This window comes from Schistocerca nitens, chromosome 4 (genome assembly GCF_023898315.1).
Source record: "Schistocerca nitens isolate TAMUIC-IGC-003100 chromosome 4, iqSchNite1.1, whole genome shotgun sequence".
NCBI lineage: Eukaryota > Metazoa > Arthropoda > Insecta > Orthoptera > Acrididae > Schistocerca > Schistocerca nitens.
The window spans coordinates 595,670,795-595,697,782 of NC_064617.1; the positions used below are offsets into that span (position 1 = coordinate 595,670,795).

At 39.0% G+C, this 26,988-nt stretch overlaps 1 protein-coding gene across 3 annotated transcripts in view; it reads right to left on the reverse strand.

Moving 5' to 3' along the window:
• Nucleotides 1–26,988, reverse strand: part of LOC126253347 (cholinephosphotransferase 1) — a 160,385-nt gene that overhangs the window by 120,520 nt on the left and 12,877 nt on the right. For 2 of the 3 annotated variants that reach the window (XM_049954617.1, XM_049954615.1), the window contains exons 4-5: nt 12,845–12,948; nt 11,213–11,344 (exon numbers count right to left, since the gene is read on the reverse strand). In XM_049954617.1, the coding sequence (XP_049810574.1) occupies nt 11,213–11,344; nt 12,845–12,948 (236 nt within the window). The remainder of the gene's footprint in view (nt 1–11,212; nt 11,345–12,844; nt 12,949–26,988) is intronic. The other variant, XM_049954616.1, reaches the window with a different exon arrangement.

Below are 26,988 nucleotides of genomic sequence, written 5' to 3' on the forward strand. Positions count from 1 at the left end.
AGAACAAATTAATAATGCTAATACTTAACAATGGAAACCAAAACTGCTAATGTTCAACAACTTGCGAAAATAGTTTTCATTTCAGTTGTGAAGTTTAACAAATAACTTTATTATGTTTCAGCATCTTAGATACTTGTACTAAATAGCTCTTATCAGTTTTCGAGTTAATATATTTCAAGCATCAACTTTAAATAAATTCACGCGTACCAATACGACTTGTATTTTGTCTCGCTTTTATTTCTGCTGCTAGAGAATGCGTGTAGCAGACAGGGCGCCGCGTGCTGTGAGCCACGTTCGGCAACAGCGCCGTCTGCCCGCTGGAACTGTCAGTACCAATCACTCGTCTCACGGACTATAGGAATGTTATTTATTTATTTACTTATTTACTTGTCTAATTCCATAGGACCAAATTGAGAAGTAAATCTCCAAGGTCATGGAACGTGTCAGTACATGAATGTACAGCATAAAAGTAATAGCAGATAAAATAAAATATTTATGAACCCAAAACAAGTCAAGCCATAAGTTTAAGTAATCACAAACAAAAATATAACATAAGAATTAGCTTAATTTTTCAAGGAACTCCTCAACAGAATAGAAGGCATGAACCATGAGCAAACTCTTCAGTTTCAATTTGACAGCAGGTGGATTACTGCCACGATTTTGGAATTCTAGTGGTAGCTTACTGAAAATGGATGCAGCAGTATACTGCACACCTTTCTGCACAAGATTTAGGAAGTCCGATCCAAATGCAGATTGGATTTCAGTCAAGTATTAACTGAGTGAAAGCTACTAATTCTTGGGAATAAGCTGATATTGTAACAAAAATGACAGTAAAGAAAATCTATATTGTGAGGGCAATGTCAAAATACAAAGACTAGTGAACACGGGTCAACAAGAGGTTCGTGAACTAACACCACTTGTTGCCGGAACTGCCTGTTTCTAAGCCAAAAACATTCTTTTAGAATGGGAAGAGTTACCCAAAAACATAATACCATACCACATAAGCAAATGAAAATAAGCAAAGTAGACTAATTTTCCTATCGAACAATCACTTACTTCAGATACCATTCGAATAGTAAAAATGGCAGCATTAAGTCTCTGAACAAGAAACTGAATGTGGGCTTTTGACGACAGTTTACTCACTACCTGAACACTTACAAATTTGAACTGTTCAGTTTCACTAATCATATGCCCATTCTGTGAAATTAAAATTTAGGGTTTTGTTGAACTGTGTGTCAGAAACTGCAAAAACCGAGACTTACTGTTATTTGGTGTTAGTTATCAACTGCACTATTTGAAACCGAGCCAGTGTTGCACACAACATCCTTTACTACCAAGCTAGTTTCATCAGCAGGCAGAAATATTTTAGAATTACTTGTAACACTAGAGGGTATATCATTTATATAAATAAGGAACAGAAGTGGCTCCAACACTGATCACTGGGGCACTCTCCATCTGACCATACCCCAGGTCACAGCCATTCTCAGCATTGTGAATAATGACCTTTTGCTGTCTGTTGTTAAAGTAAGAGATGAACCAATTGTGAGCTGCTTCCCGTACTCCATAATGATCCAACTTCTTCAAAAATATTTTGTGATCAACACAATCAAACACCTTAGTTAAATCAAAAAATATGCCCAGCATTTGAAACCTTTTGTTTAATCCATCCAGTACCTCACAGAAAAAAGAGAATATAGCATTTTCAGTTGTTAAACGACTTCTAAAGCCAAACTGTACATTTGATAGCAAATTATGTGTTATAAAATGATCAATTATCCTTACTTACACAGCCTTTTCAATAACTTTAGCAAACATTGATGGCATAGAATTAGGTCTAAGATTGTCTACAACATTATCCCTTTCTCAATTTTAATAAAGCGGCTTTACTACCGAGTACTTTAAATGTTCAGGAAATTGACCATTCCTAAAGGAAATATTAAAAATATGGCTAAGAACAGGGTTAACATGTGCAGCACAAAACTTTAATATTCTGCTAGGCACTCCATCATTTCCATGAGAGTCCTTACTTAGTCTTCAGAGATTTAATTATAGACTTAATCTCCCTCTCATCAGTATTACAGAGAAGTACTTCAGACAGTCTCGGAAAGTCACTTTCCAAGAGTGTTATATAATTCCCTGAAGAAAGTAAGTTTTTACTTAACTCACCAGCAATGCTCAGAAAATGATTATTACATACCATACTTATAACTGACTTACCAGTAACATAAATATTTTTACTATGAACTGACTATTTCGTTGACCTTGTGCTGCTGACCAGACACTTCCTTCACAACTTAGCATATGGTTTTAATTTTATCCTGTGAATTAGCTATTCTATTTGCATACCACATACTCTTTGCCTTCCTAATAACATTTTAAGCACCTTACAATACTGTTTGTAATGGGCTACTGTAGCTTGATAGTGATTTCTTCTAACATTTAGATATAATTTGTGCTTTGTTCCGCAAAATATCCTTATCCCACTAGTCAGCCACCCAGGCTGCTTTTTACTGCTAGTTGCCTGTTTAGAACATTCTAATGGGAAACAACTCTCAAAGAGCATGAGAAATCTGTAAAGGAAAGCATTATATTTGTCCTCTATGTTATTGGCAGTATCAACATCCTGCCGCTCTTGTTCCTTAATGACGTTTAAAAAACCCTCTACTGCCATTGGATTAGCTTTCCTACATGGTTTGTACTTGTATGTGAAATTTGTTTGAGTACAAAACCCTTATAGTGTTAAAATTTGCGCATCACTGTCTGAAAGACTATTCGCCCTTTTACTAACAGAATGTCCATCCAGTAATGAAGGATGAATAAAAATATTGTCTGTGGCTGTGCTGCTGTTTCCCTGTATCCTATTTGGAAAAAACAATCTTCATTAGATCATTTGGATTTAGGAGATCTACCAACATCCTTTTTCTTGCACATTCATATACAAAATTAATACTGAAGTGTCACCACATGTATCTAATTTCTGGTACTTCCTATAAAGTGAAACAAGAACCCTCTCTAGCTTACGCAGAAATGCTCTGAAGTCAGAGTTGGGGGACCTATAAACAACAACAATTAGAAGTTTAGTTTCACTAAATTCAACTGCCCCTGCACAACATTCAAATACCTGTTCAGTGCAGTGCCACGATATGTCTATGGACTCAAACAGAATACTGTTTTTTTACATATATGGCCACTTCCCCACTATGCAAGGAACTCCTTGAAAAACAGCCAACTAATCTGTATCCTGGCAAAGGAAGCCTCTGAATTGTCAAATTATCTAAGTGGTGCTCCAATATACCAAAAATGTCAGAGTCAATATCTATAAGCAGTTCACTAACTTTATCTCTAATACCTCTTATATTTTGATGAAATATGTTAATCCCTTCTCTACTTGGATACCTGACCCCTCTGAAGGTGATTCCTTAGAGGGACTTACTTTAAGCAGGTATATCTATCAGCTGACTTCAATCCAAAAAAGATGCTGCTCTAACACCAACTACTACAGGAATTTTTCCATGAGTGATCCCACCACCACCCACTACACGGTCACCTACAGGCTTTGTCAGCCTCCCCTTCCCATACCTATTGAGGTGCAGGCCATGCCTAGTGAAACCTGATCTACTGACAGACTCAACTGGCATCACTGAAATTTGACCCATGCCCTCTGCCATCAGTGCCTTCTCCAGCCCCATGTTAACACGCCTAAAAACCGCACTAAGATGAAGCCGATCATGATGCTGAAACATTAGTGCCACCAGTCTGAGTAGCTATTTTTACCAGGTCACCACATACATCATATTTCCCGTTCCTATCAAGACTATTCCCTGCTCCACCTATAATCACTACCTGATCCTCTTTCGTACAATTGATCCTCTTTCGTACAACTCCTACATAACTCCCCTATGCTGTCAGTCACCTGAGCCAACCTTGCACTAGGCTTCACAATGCTGGTGACCTGGCACTCACTCCCCAACACTTTCTGCAACTGCTGGCCCACATCTCTTCCATGTGAACTACCTAGCAGCAGAACCTTCTTCTTTCTGTTGGACTTAAGGCCTCCTAACTGCTGAGGACTGCTACACCTGCACCTACAGCTACAAGAGGCTCCTCTCCACTCAACTCTGACAGTTGGTCAAATCTATTGCATATATGCAAAGTAAAACTGTCTGAATACTTCCTCCTCCTACCTGCCTTCTTGCTAACAGCCAGTTCCCATACCCCAGCATCCTTCACCCTCCTTAACCTATCTAGTTCCTCCTTTGCGTATTGTAACTGCACCTGAAGGGCACAGATCTTACACTCTCGCTTCTCTATCAACTTATTTCTACTATAGATTCTGGATTCCCAGGAAAGGATCTTGCTAGAATGCACACTGGCTCCCACCCCCCCCCCCCCCCAATGAAAATACTTTGAACCAATCCCACACTGTAACGCATTACTCAACAACCCTCAACAAAGTCCACACTTAACACTCATGGTAAAATTTTACAGTTACTGAAAAAAAACTAAATGACTATGTTACCTAAGTATGAGTTCTGAGTATGTTCAAAGAATTTACAAGAAGTTTTTGAAAACAAAGACATCTTTATCTGAAATTCTGTTTTCAATTTTAAAACAGCAGTATTCAAAACTGTTCCATAATAAAATTTGCAGCAGGCTCTTTAAGAAGAAGATAACAGACTACATGGAGAGACATTATCTAAAGTGAAAGTAGCGTCCAATGCACCCACAGCAAAGACAATGGTCCATTATAATTAATGACACATACAAACAACCAGGCAGACAGCATTATTAGCTCTTTCAAAACTGTTCACAGATGAAGAAGCATTATAAAAAGATGTCAGGTCATTAAAATTTTAATATTAAATGCAGCAAGAGTTTAAGATGGCCAGCAATTGTAGTGAAGCTAACCCCCAACGTGAGTTAAGGTAATGTGAAACAGCAATGGACAGCCCAGGATGAAATAACAACAATATGGAAAGGACAGAAAGCTACTTACCACATAGAGGACACATTAAGTCATAGATACACACTACAAAAAAGAATGCTATATTTCAGCTTTCAAGCAAATTCCTCTTTCAGAAGTAAAACACACACGCACTGTCTTCTTTGCGTGCTGAGGCCTGCTTTATTGCCCAGAGATGGCAGTAGCTGTGTGTGTGTGTGTGTGTGTGTGTGTGTGTGTGTGTGTGTGTGTGTGGAGGAGGAGGGGGGGGTCATCATCTTCCAACAAAGGATGAAGTCTGAAAACCAAAATATTTCTAGAATTCTTTTTCATTTTGCCTGTCCATGACTTAACACATCCTCCAAAATGTTGTTAAATGTAATGTGGATAAATGAACACTAAGTCTCAATACTTTTCAACTGTACAATAGCTGACCACTCACTGGAGTCGGTCAGAAGCAGAAAGTGTACTCTGTGACATCCTCATTATAGAACCACGAAAACAATCAATTACTGACAGAAAAATTTAACTGTATAGATAAAAAATCTACTCACCAAGTGGCAGCAGAACACACACATAAAAGACTGTTGTAATTTGTCAGCTTTCGGGGTCAGTGGCTCCTCCTTCAGGCAGGAGGGTTGAAGGGGAAGGAAGAAGGATGAAGGAAAAGGACTGTAGAGATCTAGGAAAAGGGATAGATTTCGGTAAAGTCGCCCAGAACCGCATGTCAGGGGAGCCTTAGCATATGGGATGAGAAGGAAAAACTAATTGTTGGGGACTGCATTGAACAAGATTCGAAGAGATCTCCCGATCTGCGATTCTGGGTGACTTTCCCCAAATCTACCCCTTTTCCTAGACCTCTCCAGCCCTTTTCCTTCACCCTTCTTTCTTCCCCTTCAACCGTTCTGCCTGAAGACGGAGCCACTGACTCTGAAAGCTTGCAAATTACAACAGTCTTTTCCGTGCGTGCTCTGCCGCCACTTGGTGAGTCGATTTTTTATCTATCCATTACAGAACATCTTTTAATAATTTTATTCAGTGCATTTTAATAGAAATCACACGAGATGTCTTAATTACAGTAGTAGTGTTATAGATGAATATTAGTAAGACACCTTTTTAGCAACAACATTCAATTCATTACTTTGCTGTAATGTGTGTCCACAGTTTCTATAAATTTTTTACATGATTTATCTTGCTTTCTTATGCTTGAAAATGCTTTAATGCCAAAATTGTAATTTTAAAATAAAATTCCAGCAGCCGAAAGCAACATACCGTAATTTAAAAAACTCAGTCCATTCTGCTGTGACAGTTAACACAAATGAGCACTTTTTAGGATTTGTTTGTTTAATACAACACATGACAGCATGACTTACAATAACATGGAACTTCACCTGGAGGCAATATTATGTACCAATCTGAAGCAGAGTGGATGGTGAAAGACATTGGGAGCTGTGAGTTTATCACACATTTTCATCCAAGTTCACTTTCATGTTAGCCGACGTTGAAGGTAGAGTAGGACATAGATGAAAGCGCAACAGCAGACAATGACTATGCTACAGTGGAATAGGACTAGCAGTGTAAGTATCAGACTGCCAACACTTACTTTTACTTATTAACAAAAGCCACTAACTATTAAAGATACAGCCATCATTTACCATGTCACAGTAATATGCAAAAATCAGCATAACTATTTTTAAACTGTTGTTTATAACATGGAACAGTCATCCTCAAACATACCCAAAGATGTGAGATCTGTAAGTCAATGTTTGAACACTATGTGCAAGATTAACAGAAGCATAAAGTCATTGTTCACACAAGGTCCTGCTAATATGTCAGTACTGGGTTGAGTTCCAAAAGACAACATTATCCACTTTGTTACTATGCGAAGTGTGTTGATCTGTAATAAGTTACACATCATGAATATCAGGTAACAATATTTTCAATTAATCATGATTTGGTGAATTATGTACTATCAGTGGAATGTTATCGTCAGTGCTTGAACTTTTATGGACTCTTAGGCATGAGGCGGTACCTAATAAACACAAATTTCATTATTAGTTGATCTACTTGCATTATAGTTTACCACAATCCATAGCAAAAGCCACTTACTTGTATAAATTAGCATCCAGGCTGCCGAGATCAACGTAGCTGACACAAAATAGTAAGTGGCAAGGAATTGTTTATGGAAGTGACTGAGTAAGGAAGATGCAGACTTTTCTTTCTTATTCTGTGTTGATTGTAGTAGGGCTATTACTACGGTAACAGGTTTAACTTGAAGGGACATTGCAAAGGTGAAACTAAATGAAGTGGTTAAACTGTTCTTTTCTATAAATTTATCCCATTCACACATGGCTTAATACACTAGTGTTAACCTATTTATGCACCTGGAAGTCCTTGTCTGCAACTAAAATAATGAGTATGTGAAAGCCAGAATGGTAACCCCCCCCCCAATCTCAGATACCTTTTGAAGGAAAAAAGGAAGATAAAAAGAGTAACATCCCATTGACAATGAGATCATTGGGGAAAGAGCACAAGGTAATCTTTGGGGGGAGGGGAGGGGGGGGGGGGAGAAAATTGTCTGTGTCCTTTTCAAAGGGATCATCATAGAATCTACCTTCAGAAATACAAAAATATGGATGGCTCTCCTGAATGTGAATCCATTGTGCTAACCACTGCACTATCTTGCTCACTATTTTTGACATAAGACATGGAACAAGAGAGAAGGACAATACTTAAGAGTCATACAAACACTCTCTCTGCACAATTAGTAATAACTCAAAAGTAAAAAACAGTCAACAGTACAATCTGTGGACTGTCTGCCATGAGTAAACAAGTAATACAGTAAAAGTATGTGATAGAATACCAATTTGATCAATAGTTGTTAATGGAAAAAATTTATTGTTTGTCTCCCCCCTCTATCTTACACACCCGTGCGCGCGCGCGCACACACACACACACACACACACACACACACACACACAGTTGCTGTGGAAAGTCAAATTATGCAATATAACAATAGTGTACTGGCAGAAGTTTAAAAACCAGTACTGCACTCGTATTTATTTGCTGATATGAGACCACAACAGCTTCACCAAGAAGTTGGTATTCACCACTTGCCTACGACAATACCCATTACAGATGAAAATATGAAAGAAACCATTGTTTAGGACACATTTAGTAGTACAAACTATACAATTTTCTTTTTTAGTAGGAGCAAGTGCTTAAGCAATGCATTTACTTCAGGTTGTTACAGTGAAAATTAAAAAAACTGATGAAAAAGCCAACCCAAAGCAAAGGAGGGTTAACTGCCACCTCAATATAAATCAACTGACTTCAACCATGTATTAGTAAGATTAAAAATTGATTTTTAAGTCCTCTGCAACTTTGAGAAAACTGGATAAACTAAAAAGTAATGCACATGTTGAGCTAATTGAATTCATTAGGAACATGGCAGATGTTTAACTCTGCACAATGCAGTTCAGTATTTAAAATACTTAAATTTACCTGAAATTACACTTATTTGGCAACATAAACATATGAATACTTTAGTACTATACTGAGTAATTTATCCTCATTAAATTTTATTTTTTGGAAAAGAGTCATCATTGGTTGGAGAACTCCATGTAGCACTTGGAAAGAGGCACACTCCAGTAACTTTTGATACTGAACCCAATAGTTCTGCAGTATCAACATCTCAAGTAAACATGGTTTTCAACGCTGGTTAAGAAAATTCATAACATTTGAAACTGATATTGAAGACATCATAAGACTGACACTTTTTTTGTTGTCCTTATTTAACAGACAAGGGAAGCTGAACATGTTAGCAGTACAATGTTTTGTCATTACACTGAAACAGGAACAAGGTCTCTGCTCTCTGTATTGCACTAAGCATTAATAATGTTACACTGACCTGTTTTGAAATTGGGGGAGGGGGGGGGGGGGGGGGGGAAGGGGACCAAACAGTAAGATCATCGGTCCCTTTCAAAGGAACCATCCCAGCATTTGCCTGACGTGATTTGGGGAAGTAACGGATGCGGGTTTGAACTGTCGTCCTCCCAAATGCGAGTTCAGTGTGCTAACCACTGCGCCACCTCACTTGGTCATGTATTTCATACAAATGATCACAGCACACCAGTGTCCAAACAAAAGTCAATATATGTTTGTTTAATGGACCAATTTGGTATCATGGAGATAAATGCTGTGCCTGGTCAGTAAGATTTCAACTTTCTTGCGGACATAATAAAATGCTTTTCTTCTTCTTCTACCTATCCATTGATGGATGTTGGTGATCACACAATGCATCTTTATTCTATGGACTGTATTATGTTGTAGTTGATCTGCACTTGGTAATCTGTCCACCACTTAATTTTATCCAACCAAGATATTCTTTTTGATCGCTTTCTTCTTTTAGCCAAATTTTTTTCTTGTGTTATCAACTGTAAAAGCATATATTTGGTACCTCGTATTCAGTAAGATATGTCCGAGGTGAGTGAGTGTTTCTTCTTTTAAACATTGTTAAAATTTCTTGCTGTTTTATGTATTCTTTGCAATACTTCAGTGTTAGTTACTCTTGCTATCAATAGTATTGTATGCATCCTGCAGCAAATGCACATTTTGAAGGCCTCAGTGTTCAAATGGTTCAAATGGCTCTGAGCACTATGGGACTTAACATCTATGGTCATCAGTCCCCTAGAACTTAGAACTACTTAAACCTAACTAACCTAAGGACAGCACACAACACCCAGCCATCACGAGGCAGAGAAAATCCCTGACCCCGCCGGGAATCGAACCCGGGAACCCGGGCGTGGGAAGCGAGAATGCTACCGCACGACCACGAGATGCGGGCGCCTCAGTGTTCCTCGCTGTCATCATACTTAAGTGTCAGCACCATATGGAAGTACAGACCAAATGTAACGTAACATCTTACCAAACAAATTTAGGTCACTAGGTCTGTACCTGAGAAAATTTTCTTAAATTTAATGAAGGCATTATGGGTATTCTCTATGTGACATTTTATTTCCACGTATGATCTGCAATCTTCATAAACCCACATACCAGGACACTTAAACTTGTCTACTCTTTGTATTAAGGAGCCATGAACCGCATATTTGCATTGGTAAAGGAATTGGGCTGTTTTGTAAAAAACAAAAACTGTGTCTTTTTGGTGGTAAAATTCAGACCAAAATTATGGCTGTAATCTCCTACTGTGTTGACAGATTACTCAAGATCGTACAAGTTATCAGCAATCCATACTGTATCATCAGCATGGGGAATGTTACAGGCGGAGACTACATTAATGTTTATGCCTTTTTCTGTATCACTAGGTGCTTGCTGAAAAATACTTTGTGTACAAACTGAATAACAGGAATGCACCCTTGTTGGAATTCTCCATGGATAATAAACAAGTTGGTGACCTCGTCATCGAAGTTAACATGCACTCTCTGATCCCAACATAAATTCTCTATATAGCAGATGTCTCTGTGATCTATATCCATTCTTTTGGGAATTTCCATAAGCTTATCATTATGTACTCTATCACAGGCAATTTATAATCAATACAATGTAGGCCTACATTTTTATACTGATCATAGCAATTTTGCACCAGAATTCTTTCAAACATCACCTGAAGAATTTTTTTTGTATTGTTCTGGAGAACTGTGACTGCCGACGTACTATTAATACTGAAGAATTAATCAAATTTCCGTCACACCTAACAGATGCATTAAAGTTTAGTGGTGGTGGTGCTTGTTAGTGTTTAACATCCCGTCGACAACGATGTCATTAGAGACAGAGCGCAAGCTCGGGTTAGGGAAGGATTGGCAAGGAAATCGGCCGTGCCCTTTCAAAGGAACCATCCCGGCATTTGCCTGAAACGATTTAGGGAAATCACGGAAAACCTAAATCAGGATGGCCGGAGATGGGATTGAACCGTCGTCCTCCCGAATGCGAGTCCATTAAAGTTTAAGAGATTAATTATTGTAATTTATTGTTTTAACAAGTGGATGAAAAGTAAAGTCAAAGACACTGTAAGAGAACTCTGTGTAAAAGGAATCACTATTCAATTAAAAACTATCTCAGTTTTGCTGGATGTACTCTGATTATGAACTTGTCATTTTGAAACATTTTGTGCATTACCTTTTAGTTTTTCCATTAACTGTCAACCATTTAATCTTTTACTGTATCTAACTGTACTTTTGCACAGTTAGAAGTCAGTGAAAGATGGAGAGAACCTACAATTCATAATCTAAGCATGTTTTTTCCTTGACTTACGGCAACTGTTGAGCCATTTTTGCCTACACCGCCAGTAAAAATGACTACAAAGTTCTTGTAGAGTGTTACAGACGCAACAATAATGGTCGAGAATCCTAGTAAATACTTCATTTCATAACTAGTGTAAGGGATCTGTAAAAAGAGTTCAAATGATCACATGAAATGGAAAAATATAAAAACAAAAATACATCAAACAGATTTTTCTCACAGGCATGAAATGGATGTGTAATTTAATGTAACAAACATAATGGTCACAATTGGAAAAAAATGGGTAATGTGACAACAAAATTTCATGAATCTGTGGAACTGTTAAACTGTAAGTCTCATCATTCATCTCTCGTGTGTGTGTGTGTGTGTGTGTGTGTGTGTGTGTGTGTGTGTGTGTGTGTAAAAATACAATTATCTAAAAATAAATTGTGTGTCTACATTCAAACTCACAAGAATAATCATTTAGTGCACACACATGCAGAATAACGCAACGAATTCAAGTTACGATGTCTTTCATATATGAATATCTTAGTAACCAAAATCCTTGGACAGGACATCACCTGGCTACAGTCAGAAACATAATAACGCTGAAACAAACATTATAAATAAAATTAAGTACAAAGGAAATTTCTTGAAACAATTCATACAGAAATTAATGATGATTAACAGGAAAGACAAAACTGAAAAAAACATTAAAACTATAACAAAAGTTATTAAAGAGACTGTTAGAAGCACAAAATTTAAAGCATTAAAGTATGGTCTTTTCCTGAAAGTGTGTCTATCAATAGAGAACATTACTTTCTGTGGGGTGTGGGCAAGGAAAAACCATAAAGAATTAACATATAAAATACTTTAGCAACCATCTCCAAAATGCTTTAGGAACCATCTCCAAAACACAGATTGTTTTCAGGTGTACAAAAGTATTTATGGTTTTTTTTCCAACAAATTCTACAGCGTTTTGTGGCCACTGTAATTGAAAGTGAAAATCTTCTGGGTAATTGGGCCAACCAGGCACACCAGAAGTCTTGTGGTCAAGATCCTGGCAAAGAGGTAGAAACATCACGTACTGAAGTAATAGAAGTTTCAAGAGAAACTTGATGTGGACAAATCACCCACAAGACCAAACTTTCAATATGGAAGCTGTCAGAATAACTGCCAACTGTGGAAAGATAATTCATTATATCATACATCGCAACAATTTACTCATTAAGGTTATTCATGACTTCTCAAGAAACAACATCATGTCTGATGAACAAGATGCCAGCTGAGGTAGGAACTAATTTTGTTAATAATATAATTCACATAAAAATAAGGCATATACAGTATTATGAAAATGTACGAAATGGAAGCTCATTAAAACTGTTTCAGAATGTGGAACTAAATAATTTTAAGCTTGTACATTTGCAAAAATTTACACTTAATGATTAAAATAAAACATAAATGACATTACATCTAACTTAAGAAATTGTGTGTGTCTGATTATGATACGATAGATTGAAGTTAATGTAAAACACAATTGTGGCAGGGCAACAAGTTCACCAGCTGACTATATACAATTCTTCTAGAAAAATGTATGTAAGCTAGTTACAGAAATTAAATTAGAAACGTAAGTATAAATAAGCTACGATGTTTCACTGAATTTACCTGTGTCATCCACACACTTGGCCCAAATATTGAAGAAATTAAATGAATGAGTATGATAGTAAATTGTGCTTCGGTTACATCAACTTTGCCAAATCGTAGAGTACCTGGAAAATAGCAGATGCATGAATTAATTATTTTTCAAATTTTAAAACAGAATATCAAGAAACTATGCAAGGATTGGGGGAAGTGTCAAAGTTATGATGATGTCTAAAAATTTCCAAAACAAATAAATTCTGTTCTTTTTATTAAAAAAATGATCCTAATTTTAAAAAATTAATAATACAAACAAAAAGTGAGAGAAATGAGCCCTGAGACTTTCATATATGAACAACCCCCCCGCCCCCCCCCCCCCCCACACACACACACCAAAACATGAAAACAACAACAACAAAATACAGTATAAGAAATCAATGCAGTCACCACTCCTAGTTCTGAGGCCAAGAATACAACTTGCTTATTATTAACTTCACTAGATGAGAAAAGAAAAGCTATTACTGAATTGAGTACATTCTACTAGCTAAGAGACAGTAATGCAAGAGAAGGAAATTGTAGTACTGTAGGCTAAGCACATGTAACGGAATTCTGTAACTTACACAAAATGAAAATAACTAATACTTTTTTAGTTAACGTGGCATTAATAAATTCGTGAGGGTAGTCTTACAGTCTATGGAAAGTTGTCAGCAATGCAATCATTGAGAACTATTCCATTATAAGATAGGGATGAGCCTCAATATCCAAAAAAATTTCAAAACAAATGCTACACTTACTTGTCCAATCATCATTTAAAATAGAGGGCAGATCTCCAATCAACCATTTAACTGCCTTTGATCAGTATACAAACAATTTTCAATTTAAATATGGGACCATGTTATAATAACACTATAAGTGTAGCATTCTGGAGGCTCTTCATGACACAGGAGATAGCTACAAGGTTAACAAGGAGTCCAACGTGTGGGTCTTGATGTACATCAAGTTTTGCAAGGACATTCTACATTCAAAATAAAGAGAAACATGTTTTTGTTTTTTGCAGGACACTATGGAGTTTTTCAAAAACTCAAGGTCAGAGGTGATGATGGAAAATTGTTTTTTCAATGCTCCAAATCAAAAGATCACCTACAAAATAATGTGGAGTCCAAAGTTAATAATGTTTGAGTTATTAACATTATTGTGTTTTCTTGCTGTAGCTCAGGCACCTGTCATTCTCATAACTAGCAGAACAAGTTGGTGTCCAAGCGGTTGAAGCATTAGACTATCAAACCACTGATCTCCATGTTCAATTTTTGGTCATAGCTTTGTTTTGATCTGATTTTTTCTCAGTGTGTTTGGTAATATTTTGATAACCAGAATGCTTTTCTTTGCCTTTTTTTTGAAATAACATGTCAGTAGGTGTGGTTAATAATCAAATCATGTAATGCATTTACTTTGATCATGATACATAGTACAAAAATACTGAATAAAGTTACACAATCCTACACTGGGCAATATTCTATCACTGTGACTGTGGTTCCAACAGTGTTCCTGTGTTTGCAAGAACCCAATAGAACAGTTGGTCAACGGGTCTCCTCAAGGTGTTGAAGGTCTCCAGAGGGAAACATCTTCGTCACATGCTAAAAATGGGAAAGTTGACCTCCCAACTGTACCAATCATATTTGGATCACATTGTGACACTTTATGTGCAGCAAAATAAATTGTGCCTAATACTAAATTCATGGGATGGGCAAATTGATGTGACATACAATGGTAGGATGATCATGGACAATACTGTGAAAGTGATACCACAATAATGTATCTCTCTTTCTCAAACGTATGAGGTTTACTTTTTCCAACAGGTAAAGAATTTCATTGCCCAACTTCAAACTAATGCAACATCACGGCAAAGCGAAGTATTACAAGTTACAGCAGATGCTACAAAAATTCATGTGTTCATATATAATCATTGTCTGTGCCTGTCTTTCAAGATATGGTTTTATGCACTTGGTATGCATCCATATCGATATTTGATTTTGCTTTTAGCAACGTGAATTAGATAGGTCTTCCACAGACAATGAATCAGAAAACATGTCAATACAGTGAGATTTTGTTCAAGTTATGCGCATGGTGTGGGAAATATTTATGTTTTGCCTGTTTCTTAAACTTTCACCCCACGGATTGCAAAAATACTCATGAATAGCTGATTAGTTAGGATTACACAATAATATACTTCAGTATATTACTATGTATCACGATGAAAAGAACTGCAAATAAATTATAGACACTTATTTGATTATTAATCACATCTCCCAATGTTTTACTGGAAAAGGGGGCAAAGAAAAGTATTCCAATTATCATAATATTATCAAATACACCTGGAAGGGGTGGAGGGGAGAACCACAACCACTCCGCTAGATGCAACAATGATGGGTACCAACACTGCAAAATGAAAACACAAAAATGTTTATAGTTCTGACGTTATAAACCTTGGATCCCACATTGTATTTATGCAAACCGTTTGTTTTTTGATGATCTTTCGATGAATAGCATTGAAAACACGATTTTCTGTCACCAACTTTGACCTCAATTTTTTTGAAAACTACTCAGAGTCTAGCAAAAAGATGAAACACGTCTCTCTTCATTTTGAATATGGGATGTCTTTGCAAAACTCTATCAAAATTGGTGACCCACATATCAGACCTTCCCCTTGTAAGGGCAATGAAGCTAAGCTAAAATGATCTCAATTTGTCATAGTGACCAGATTCACGTACACCGCAATTAGGAGGTCAGTTTGACTGTCCAAAGTGTTTTTTTTTTTTTTTTTTTTTTACAACCACCAACTTTACTACAGCAGCCCTATTCACAAGGGTCCCAGCATCACAAGCCTGCTTGGATCCTGTTACAGGAAAAGAGTAAACACATAAGCAGTAGCAGGGACCACTACAACAACTTAACAAAGCTAGAAACAACAGAAAGGAATAATGAGTCAATGGAATAACAGCCAGTTACATATTCAGCAAAAGAACACTCTGCTAACAAGTGGAGAGGAGAGCTCTTAATTACATCATCATGAGGATAAAGGGAACCAACCAGGGTAACTCTCAACACTCAGTCTAGACTTTCATGGTATAAAGCTGTTAGTACCCATAAAGTATGGTAAAAATCTTGATAGGCTACTTTGTGAGGGGACAAAAGGACGGGTTGCTCACCAACCCACTATGCAGATTTGTCAAAAGTCTCCTACCCTTTCAACCATATGTATTAGGTATTACAAAACTGACTTGAAATTAAGTGACAATACTGACTGGAGCTTTAAGAGCTCTACTGACATGTGATCAGTATCAGTCTGATGGTGTTAATGCTAAGCTGAGTTTCAGAAGCACTGAGATCTAGACACTGCTGTGAAATAGCTCTGTCAACATTCACATTGTTCATGTGCCTTGCCAACCTATTTGGGCACTGGCAAGTTGCAGCACCAGGTATACAATTCGTAGAGGTCCTACAGCCATGTGTAAGTTCCTGGGGCACCATTATTCTGGCCCAAGAGAAAGAATGTTGTAATAGCGGACAGGAAACTTTGGCGATGACTTCAGACTATGAGGTACAACTAATAAATTCTATAGTGCACTTTACAATATAAAGATCGGTTAAACAGCTAGTAGCATTGACCTTGGAAATACAACTACTTTTGCTACCTTTTATTTAGGGTCCAAAGATAGATGAATGAAGTTGGAATAGGAATTACATCATATCAAGGACAGGTGAAAAATGAAGATCAAATAGAACTAAAATCAGGTTGTGTTGCACTACGCAGGGGCAGGGCAGGGACGTACTTTAAAAGAAGGCTTTGCTGAAAACAAGAAATATAAAAGAAATATCACAGATATTGAAGAACGGCCTGTTTTAAAAACAAAAAAGATATGCCATGGCAACTATTCGAGTGTATGCACCAATGTTAGTTACTGTATTAAGCTGACTATAAGATGACCCTCAATAGAAGATGATGTACATTATTTTTTATGCAAATGCTTAAGAATTTTTTATTTTTCACGTATTCTGACTAATCAACATTGAAAATCATTTTGTTGATAAATTATCCACCTAAAAAAGTTAACACTATACCATGTATGGAATCACTATTTTTAATCACAACCACCTGCCGATATGCAGCAGTTTTTGAGTACTTTCATAACAGATTCACTTGAGATTCTATCACTATGAAGGAAGGATCACCAGCTTAACATGGATACTGAAGGTTTCTTTGAAACCCCCCCCCCCCCCCCCCAAGGAGTGAGGGCATGGTCTCCTCGACAAAGCTATTCACTGTAAGGCTGCCACAGGTGGGCTGTTAAATACTTACTCAAAACATTTATTACTTAAAGTTTGCGAGGTCATGTCGCAAAATCTGTGTTGTCCTTGCTATCAGATCTTTAACTTCCTGAGTGAGGTGTCTCCTGAAAGAATACAACAATGACATTCTTCTTCTATTTTCTATTAATCAAAGAACCTGGTATTCTGTTCCAAACAATTTTCAACCAAACCAGTATCAGGTCATTTGTCATCTATCCCTTTCTGGCATCCAAGCATAAGTCCCACTGGGAGTTCTTTTTCGGCATAATTTTCCTGCAAAGAAACGTGTGTGTGTGTGTGTGTGAGAGAGAGAGAGGGGGGGGGGGGCCTTCCTTCCATCTGCTAGCGCACACAGCATTACCATTAATCAATTATTCAGACCTTTTCATTGCCAGAACTTCTTACAGGAACACTTTCAACAGTTCCCACACTGACCGTAACATCTGACGGCATATCAAAATATACAGGCACCTGATCCACATTGCCCATATATGGCCTAGCAGATAATCATGCCATTTCCTTTGACTGATTATCTGCAATACTGATGGTGACCCAATCTCAGTTGCATGTTGGCTATGTAATGGGCTTCGAGGGGCAACAAAATGTGGTTTTCAGTACTTCATGTGATTATTAACTGAATTTAAAAATATAGACTGCTGTAGTAATTTACTACTTAACACGAGCAATCTTATGTTAATGGTTAAAACACAATAATTCAGTATTAAAGTTATAAACAGTGCACATGTTGTGAGGCAGCAGAACCCATGGGCACAAATTACTTAGATTATATTTATCAAGTATTTGAGAATTAGAGCACTTAGCCACTTCAATCAAATTTCACACATAATTTCAAACTCTTTTTGAAACTTTTGTCACTGACACATCCCAAACAATAGTGTAAGGAAAAAAGTTCATCACTTACTGTAGTTTTGCTATTCAAACAGTAAAACTTCACCATCAAGCACTACATTTTAATTTATTACTTCTTTACTACTAACTCTATTCACAACATATTTGCAGACAATATCCACATATACCACTGAATGTATCTGCAGAATTATATACACGTACAACACCTAGTTCATGAGATGTGACATCATAAATATGGGTGTTCAATTCTTTAAAATATTGGGTGTGGAGGGATTAATGTAAGATGCTGATAAGCATGGCTTGTCACTGCACTAGCATTGTTCTGTGCCATAACATACGCCCTGCCCTCTTCATAATCTTCACACACCAGCCAATACTTGTTTGGAATTCCGCACGCATGCACTTGGAAAATTCCTCTTTACCTCCAGTGCCTTCATTCAGATATTTCCTCAAATAGCAGGGACGATTTCACTCCATTTCTCTTGCATGTACTGAAAAACTTGCTCTTCCAGTTCATTAATCTTCTCTGCTTTGGTCTCCTGAAAGTACAGCATCTATAAATGGCGTTCTTTAATTTTTCTCTATCTGGTACCACATATGAACATTTACTTCCATGACACCAAATTTTCCTCCTGGTGCACAGGTGTTTGTAGCCTCTGCTTCATGAATTATCGTTAGCTTAAAATTAGCATCACACTGTCTACATGAACCAATCTTGAACTCAAACTCTTTAAGTCACGAGGCACGGCTGTAATTTGCATCCATTATAAATTGCTACAATTTAACAGTCCATACAATGGTGATAGTATAAGCAAATTGAATGATAACAGTATTTTGTCCTCTTGGCTCCATACAACCAAGCAGGCAGAAATTGTGCCATTTCAAATTTCAGTTGTTGTCCACCTCGAAAATCAGAAGTGCTGTAGAGCAGTAGTAACTTCACGCCCATTGTTGAAGCTCATGTTTCATTTGTTGTGACACATTTCAAATGCTCTGTGAGGACATATTTTTGTTAGCATTAATTTGTCTCCTGTAGAAGCATATACCATTGTTGAGTATTTGTTTAATATAGAAGTCAATAAAATTCTGACTACAAATAGATTCAGGAAAACTGTGGTTTAAACATGGTTCGATGTTCGTAAAAAGTCGAGGTAAGCAACACACTGCTCTAGATGGAAGCACAAGCAGTATACACTCCCATGGACGACAGCACAATAAAATTTGCTGTCTGCTCACCACTCTCCTCCCCATATCGGTTCCAGTGCTTGGCCAAGTTTGTGTCTATTCCCCACCAACTTTTACGAATTCTTCAGATTAAACCTGCATGTGACCTCAGTTACTAAATGCAAGACAACCCTTATATTAATCTGTTATGATGACTACAGCAGCAATAGTTTAATTTGTGAGTGTAAGATGATCCTGTATGACAAATTTGGGAAAAAGCCTCAGCTCATAGTTGGGTAAATAGGGTTGTTAGTTTTAGTGTTTTAAGACACTAAATGGTAAGGTCATCGGTGTCCTTGTGTGGAGTAAAGATAGAAGAGAGTGGTGAAAAATCTATTCAAAAAGACATAAAAATCAATTTTAAAACAAACCTCTATCAATCAACAAGAAAACAACAAAGAGATCAGGCAATCTACATCTCCATCCACACTCCGCAAGCCACCTGACGGTGTGTGGCGGAGGGTACTTTGAGTACCTCTATCGGTTCTCCCTTCTATTGCAGTTTTGTATTGTTCGTGGGAAGAAAGATTGTCAGTATGCCTCTGTGTGGGCTCTAATCTCTCTGATTTTATCTTCATGGTCTCTTCGCGAGATATACATAGGAGGAAGCAATATACTGCTTGACTCCTCAGAAAAGGTATGTTCTCTAAACTTCAACAAAAGCCCGTACCGAGCTACTGAGCATCTCTTTTGCAAAGTCTTCCACTGGAGTTTACCTATGAACTCCATAACACTTTCGCGATTACTAAATGATCCTGTAACGAAGCGCGCTGCTCTCTGTTGGATCTTCTCTATCTCTTCTATCAACCTTATCTGGTACGGATTCCACACCGGTGAGCAGTATTCAAGCAGTGGGCAAACAAGAGTATTGTAACCTACTTCCTTTGTTTTCGGATTGCATTTCCTTAGGATTCTTCCACTGAATTTCAGTCTGGCATCTGCTTGACCGACTATCAACTTTATATGATCATTCCATTTTAAATCACTCCTAATGCCTACTCCCAGATATTATGGAATTCACTGCTTCCAGTTGCTGACCTGCTACACTGTAGCTAAATGATAAAGGATCTTTCGTTCTATGTACTCGACACACACACACACACACACACACACACACACACACTCTTCCGATGTTATACTGAATAGCAACAGTCCTAAGACACTCCCCTGTGGCACACCTGAAATCACTCTTACTTTGAAAGACTTCCCTCCATTGAGAATGACATGCTGCATTCTGTTATCTATGAACTCTTCAATCCAATCACACAATTGGTCTGATAGTCCATATGCTCTTACTCTGTTCATTAAACGACTGTGAGGAACTGTATCAAACATCTTGCAGAAGTCAAGAAACACGGCATCTACTTGGAAACCCGTGTCTATGGCCCTCAGAATCTCGTGGACGAATAGTGTGAGCTGGGTTTCACACGGTCGTCTTTTTCAAAACCCATGCTGATTCCTACAGAGTAGATTTCTAGTCTTCATTAAAGTCATTATACTCGAAAATAATACGTGTTCCAAAATTCTACAACTGATAGAAGTTAGAGATATAGGTCTATAGTTCTGCTCATCTGTTCGGCGTGCCTTCTTGAAAACGGGGATGACCTGTACCCTTTTCCAATCTTTTGGAACGCTACGCTCTTCTAGAGACCTACGGTACACTGCTGCAAGAAGGGCAAGTTCCTTCGTGTACTCTGTGTAAAATCGAACTGGTGTCCCATCAGGTCCAGCGGCCTTTCCTCTTTTGAGCGATTTTAATTGTTTTTCTATCTCTCTGTCATCTATTTCGATATCAACCATTTTGTCACTGTGCGACAATCTAGAGAAGCAACTACAGTGCAGTCTTCCTCTGTGAAACAGCTTTGGAAAAAGACATTTAGTATTTCGGCCTTTAGTCTGTCATCCTCTATTTCAGCACCATTTTGGTAACAGAGTGTCTGGATATTTTGTTTTGATCCACCTACCGCTTTGACAGAAGATCAAAATTTCTTAGGATTTTCTGCCAAGTCAATACATAGAACTTTACTTTCGAATTCATTGAACGCCCTTCGAATAGCCGTCCTTACACTACATTTTGCTTCGTGTAATTTTTGTTTGTCTGCAAGGCTTTGGCTACGTTTATGTTTGCTGTGAAGTTCCCTTTGCTTCCGTAGCAGTTTTCTAACTCTGTTGTTGTACCAAGGTGGCTCTTTTCCATCTCTTACGATCTTGCTTGGCACATACTCATCTAATGCATATTGTACGATGGTTTTGAACTTTGTCCACTGATCCTCAACACTATCTGTACTTGAGACAAAACTTTTGTGTTGAGTGGTCAAGTACTCTGAAATCTGCTTTTTGTCCCTTTTGCTAAACAGAAAAATCTTCCTACCTTTTTTATTATTTCTGTTAACGGCTGAAATCATCGATGCAGTAACCGCTTTATAATCGCTGATTCCCTGTTCTGCATTAACTGTTTCAAAGAGTTGGGTCTGTTTGTCACCAGAAGGTCTAATATGTTATCGCTACGAGTCGGTTCTCTGTTTAACTGCTCAAGGTAGTTTTCAGATTATGCACTTAAAAAAATATCACTGGATTCTTTGTCCCTGCCACCCGTTATAAACGTCTGAGTTTCCCAGTCTATATCTGGTAAATTAAAATCTCCACCCAGAACTATAACATGGTTGGGAAATCTACTCAAAATATTTTCCAAATTTTCCTTCAGGTGCTCTGCCACAACAGCTGCTGAGCCAGGGGGCCTATAGAGACATCCAATTACCATGTTTGAGCCTGCTTTAACCGTGACCTTCACACAAATTATTTCACATTTTGGATCTCCGTCAATTTCCTTCGATACTACTGCACTTTTTATCACTATAAACACGCCTCCCCCTTCACTGTCCAGCCTGTCTCTGCGATATAAAAGATCATCCATAAACTACAGAAAGTACATGGCAGAATGAAATCAATATAAATTACCAATACAGAAACATTTTAAAGGGGCCAGAGTGCCGTGACTGGGTGACTACTTAGAAATGACGGATGATTAAGCCCCTCCATGATGCACTAAAAATCTCACACCCAATATTTTGGGAAGGGTCACTGACAACACACAAAACCTTACAACTTGAACCATATTTGTCTCATTGTCATTTAAAATAGAGGACAGGTTCTGGGGGATAGCCAGGTCTGCCCCCGTGGTGTCACATAAAACTACCTCAGTTAAATTATGCTGTATTTACACATTTTCCATATCATTGACAAATTAGTGGGTCCTTCCTTGTAAGACAAAGCCATGTGCTAAGAGGCAATGTCCCAATTTAAACCTTGTTAACAGTCACTTCCTCAGCTTGTCGTGGTCAGGTGGAGGTACACCAGGGTCACTCTGAAGGTTTCATAGTCCACAGCTTACTTTCCTCACTTTCAGCCACTGAGCTTCCTATCAACACATGGTCTTCCGGGTCATGTATGTGGTGACTGCCTGCAGGGGGATGCACAGCAATCGGAAGGCTAAAAGAAGTTAGCCCCCTTGGCATCCACATCAGAAAGTTCATTTCCTCAAATCCGTTTGTGCCTCAACCTAGCAGAAAAATATTTCCTTTTCCTGCATTTGAAAGAGAAGGAGTGTCTCAGAAATATTGCACCATCCCATCTGCTAGGTGCAACTGACCAATAGTAAGAAGGGTAGTTTGGGAATCAGAGCAGATAAGAAATTTCTGTGTTATCTGCTCCAATGCCCTATGGATAGCAAACAACTTGCACAGTAAACTGAAAACTGCTCTGGGAGAAATTTGCTAAGGACATATTTGGCGAACATGGCAGCGTAACCAATAAAACCTCCTGCTTAGATTTATCAGTGTAAACACAAATGAAATTAGGGTGGGGATTTAAAATCTTGTAGAATTTAGTTTTAAAAATATAATCTGAGGTATAATCCTTCCTGTATCCATTCTACAATTAACATGGAGCTCTTTAGAAGGCAGGGGGGGGGGGGGGGGATCCCATATTCCACCCCTGACTTCGGACCTTAATCCCATCCACCTGTAATATCTCAAAGCTCTGCTTCACATGGATCCCGAAAGGTCTTGTTGCCCTTGGATGGTTATAGAACAAACATTCCAGTGGCAGCTAGGCAATGGAGATGGATGATGGCAATTCCGGGATAGATAGAGCCCTGTACACTAAGTGTACCATGAGGAGATGTCGAACTGACTGTGGAGGCTCACCAGCCTCTGCACCCAAGCAAGGAACTGGACTTGTTTGATAAATCACTGTTGACAGCCTAATACTACTGTGGTAAACTGTATAAAACATTTTATTGCACTAATGCCTTGCTGATCCATAAATCTAGCATCCATATCCAAACCAGGACTGCAAGGAGGGTTATAAAACTGGAGCAAGTGTGCACTGTTTGCTCCCCAAAGACCTATGACTAACACATTTTAGGATATTTGAAGACTTGAGGTATCTTAATTTCATATACCCATGGTGCAATAGCCACATTAGACTTTAATCAAAAGTGAGGCACTGATATTTCACCTTTTCCTTAAAAGTAAGAAAGGTATCCCCCTATAAAAAGAGCGGGAGCAACTGTTTTCAACAAAAAACAGTTTCCTCCATAGAGAACTTGAAACCTGTGATGTTTTCCCATTACTCCAACTGCCTGCTCATCAAACACAATTGTCAAGTAGCTGTTGCAAGGTTGCAGGACACACAGGTGGACAAGCCGTGCACAAATAAGGAATAATACTGTTTATAGTGTTGGTGAACATCATTAAGCTTAAAGCACTCTCTTGAAGGACAGTGTTTAAGGTTCAGATGTGATATACCTGACCCTGTAACTAAAATAACTTTTGATAGCAAGGACTGTATGAAAGTGGGGGAGACGTCCTCAGGACCCTATTTGTAGAGCTACAACATAATATTACGCCTCCAGATAGTGTCATAAGCCTTTTTCAAATCAAAGAATACACCAACAAGGCATTGTTTACATAGGAAAGCTTTCTGAATTGCTGCTTCTAGCAGGGTTAGGTTAACCGACACCTCCTGGAATCACCCTGAGAGTTACTCAGTAGTGACCTAGTTTGGAGAGCCCAAGTGAGGCACTGGATAACCATATACTCCAGTGTCTTTCCCACCTAGCTACTGAGAATGATGTTATGATAACTATGATTGGCCATAATGTTCATACGAAATTCAGCCATGTCCAGATGATGTCTCCCGTCATTGTTAGAAGGCATCCCCGCTCTAGTGCAACTGCTATTGGCAGTTGTGAGAGTGGCAGGAAATATTCAAAATGGTTTCCCATACTTTACTTGCAGTTTTGTATCAACTGATGGAGTTCAGAAACTCATTCCACTCTTCTTACTCCAACTGCTATCCTCAATTATGGCCTCACCACTTGATAAGTTACAACATTCTCATCCATTGGGCAATGAATGAAACTTTGTCTAGCCACCTTCCTGTCCCTCACTGCAGAATTACACATCATTCCACCAAGTGTGAGACTGGTATTTGGGATGGGGGGGGGGGGGGGGGGCGGCAAGGGGCAAACAGTGAGGTCATCAGTCCCAGGATCTAAGGTGGCAGAAACGAAGGTTGGTTGGTTGGTAAGACGGGGGAAGAGACCAAATTACGAGGTCATCGGTCCTTTGTTCCTAATAAAACAATGCCACAAGTATGGGAATAAGACAGACAAGACATATAACACAAAACGGAAAGAAAGGAAAAACCACAAGAACAAAGGAAAGGCAACTAACACTAAAAGGAACAAAAGAGGACAAGAAAACAACAGGGAGATGCTAGAAACAGAAGAGAGTAAAACAAGAAAGAAGATTACAGTGGCTGGCCGACCACGAGAATAAAAAGGAAAAGACAGCCACTCTGCAACACATTAAAACCTCCACCCTAAAAACACTAGGGTGGAGGACACAGAGGGACAAAGGACATGCGTACAACTTAGATCAAATGATAAAATCCACTCTCACAAATAAAACACAAAACTAAATCAGCCAATAAAGCGCTGTCAGATAAAATGAGTGGCAATGAGTCCAGTAACCCAAGATTTCATCGCTGGGCAGTCAAAGTGGGACAGTGCACCAGAATATGGGCCACTGTCAACCGGGCGCCGCACCAAAAACTCAGGCGGGTATTCACAGCGCAAGAGGTAACCCTGGCGGAGCCAGCAGAGGACAACTGATTCCCTGCGAGAGGCCCGCATGAAAGACTTCCACACATTCGTAGTCTCCTTAATGACATGCAGTCTGTTGTGTGTACTGTTATGCCATTCTGTCTCCCAAAGCCGAAAAACCCTGCAGCATTAAGTCAGAACGCACGTCAGGTTCAGAGATCTCCAGAAGCAGTTTCCATGAAGCCTGTCGGCAAGTTCATTGCCTGGGATGCCGACACAAACACCCCTGAACAACGGGACTCCTGGATGGACACCACCAAAACGTGGTGAGGGTAGTAAGCGTTATAAGCTGCTCAAACAGTCAGTACACACAAGAAACAATTCCTCGGGGCATGAACATATATACTGAAGTGCACGAGATATGGCCACCAGCTCTACAGTGAATACACTGCAGCCATCAGGCAACGAATGCTGTTCAGTATGGCCTCTGTGGACTAAGGCAAAGCCATTGAGCATCGATGTAAACCACTTCAGAGGCCTGGAACACTTCAAGAATCGAGAGGAAGTGACAAGCGGAGAGCCGCGGGGTTAACGGAGTCCTTAGGGCCATGCAAAAGGTCCAGGCGAAGCTTCAGCCTACAGCTACACCATGGAGGTGTATGTGAATGAACCTCGAGGAGAGGTGGTGAAGGGAAGGACTCCGGTTCAGACAGAAGCAATCGCACGCAAACTGCAATCGTTAGCCCTGAACTGGGCCGCCTATGCAGGAGGTGAACCACTGTGGTTGGGAAAAGAAGACTGTAATTAGGGTGTTCAGAAAAGCTATGAATGTGTGCAATATAACTGGTGAGCAGTTGTGCACGTCTGATCTTCAAAGGAGGGACTCCAGCCTCCACCAGTACACTGATCACCGGACTCATCTTAAAAGCTCCTGTCGCTAGTAATACTTCGCAATGGTGCAATGAGTCGAGCAAATGCATTGCGGAAGGTGCCGTCGAACCATACAACACTCACATAGTCAAGGCGGGATTGAACAAGGGCTCTGTAGAGCACCAGCAGCTTAGAGCGATCTGCACCCCAGTTGGTGTTGCTCAGACAGTGGAGGGCATTGAGGTAATGCCAACACTTCCGTTTAAGCTGACGAAGATGAGGAAGCCAAGTCAAACAAGTGTTGAAAACCAAACCTAAGAATAGATTTGTCTCCACTACAGTGAGTGGATCGTCATTAAGGTAAAATGCTGGTTCCGGAGGAACGGTACGACACCGATAAAAATGCATGACACGTCTTCATGGCGGAAAACTGGAAGCCATGGGCTAGAGCCCATGACTGGTTCTTGTGGATGGCTCCCTGTAGGCGACGCTCAGCAACACCAGTACTGGAGCAGCAGTACGAAATGCAGAAGTCATCTGCATAAAGAGAATGTGAGCCGGAGGGCCCAACAGCTGCTGCGAGACCGTTAATGGCCACAAAAATTGAGAGACAGTCAGTACAGAGCCCTGCGAGACTCCATTCTCCTGAATATGGATGGAACTATAGGAGGCACCAACTTGGTCACAGAAAGTACAGAGCGACAGGAAGTTTTGGATAAAAATCGGGAGCTGGCTCTGGAGACCCCACTCA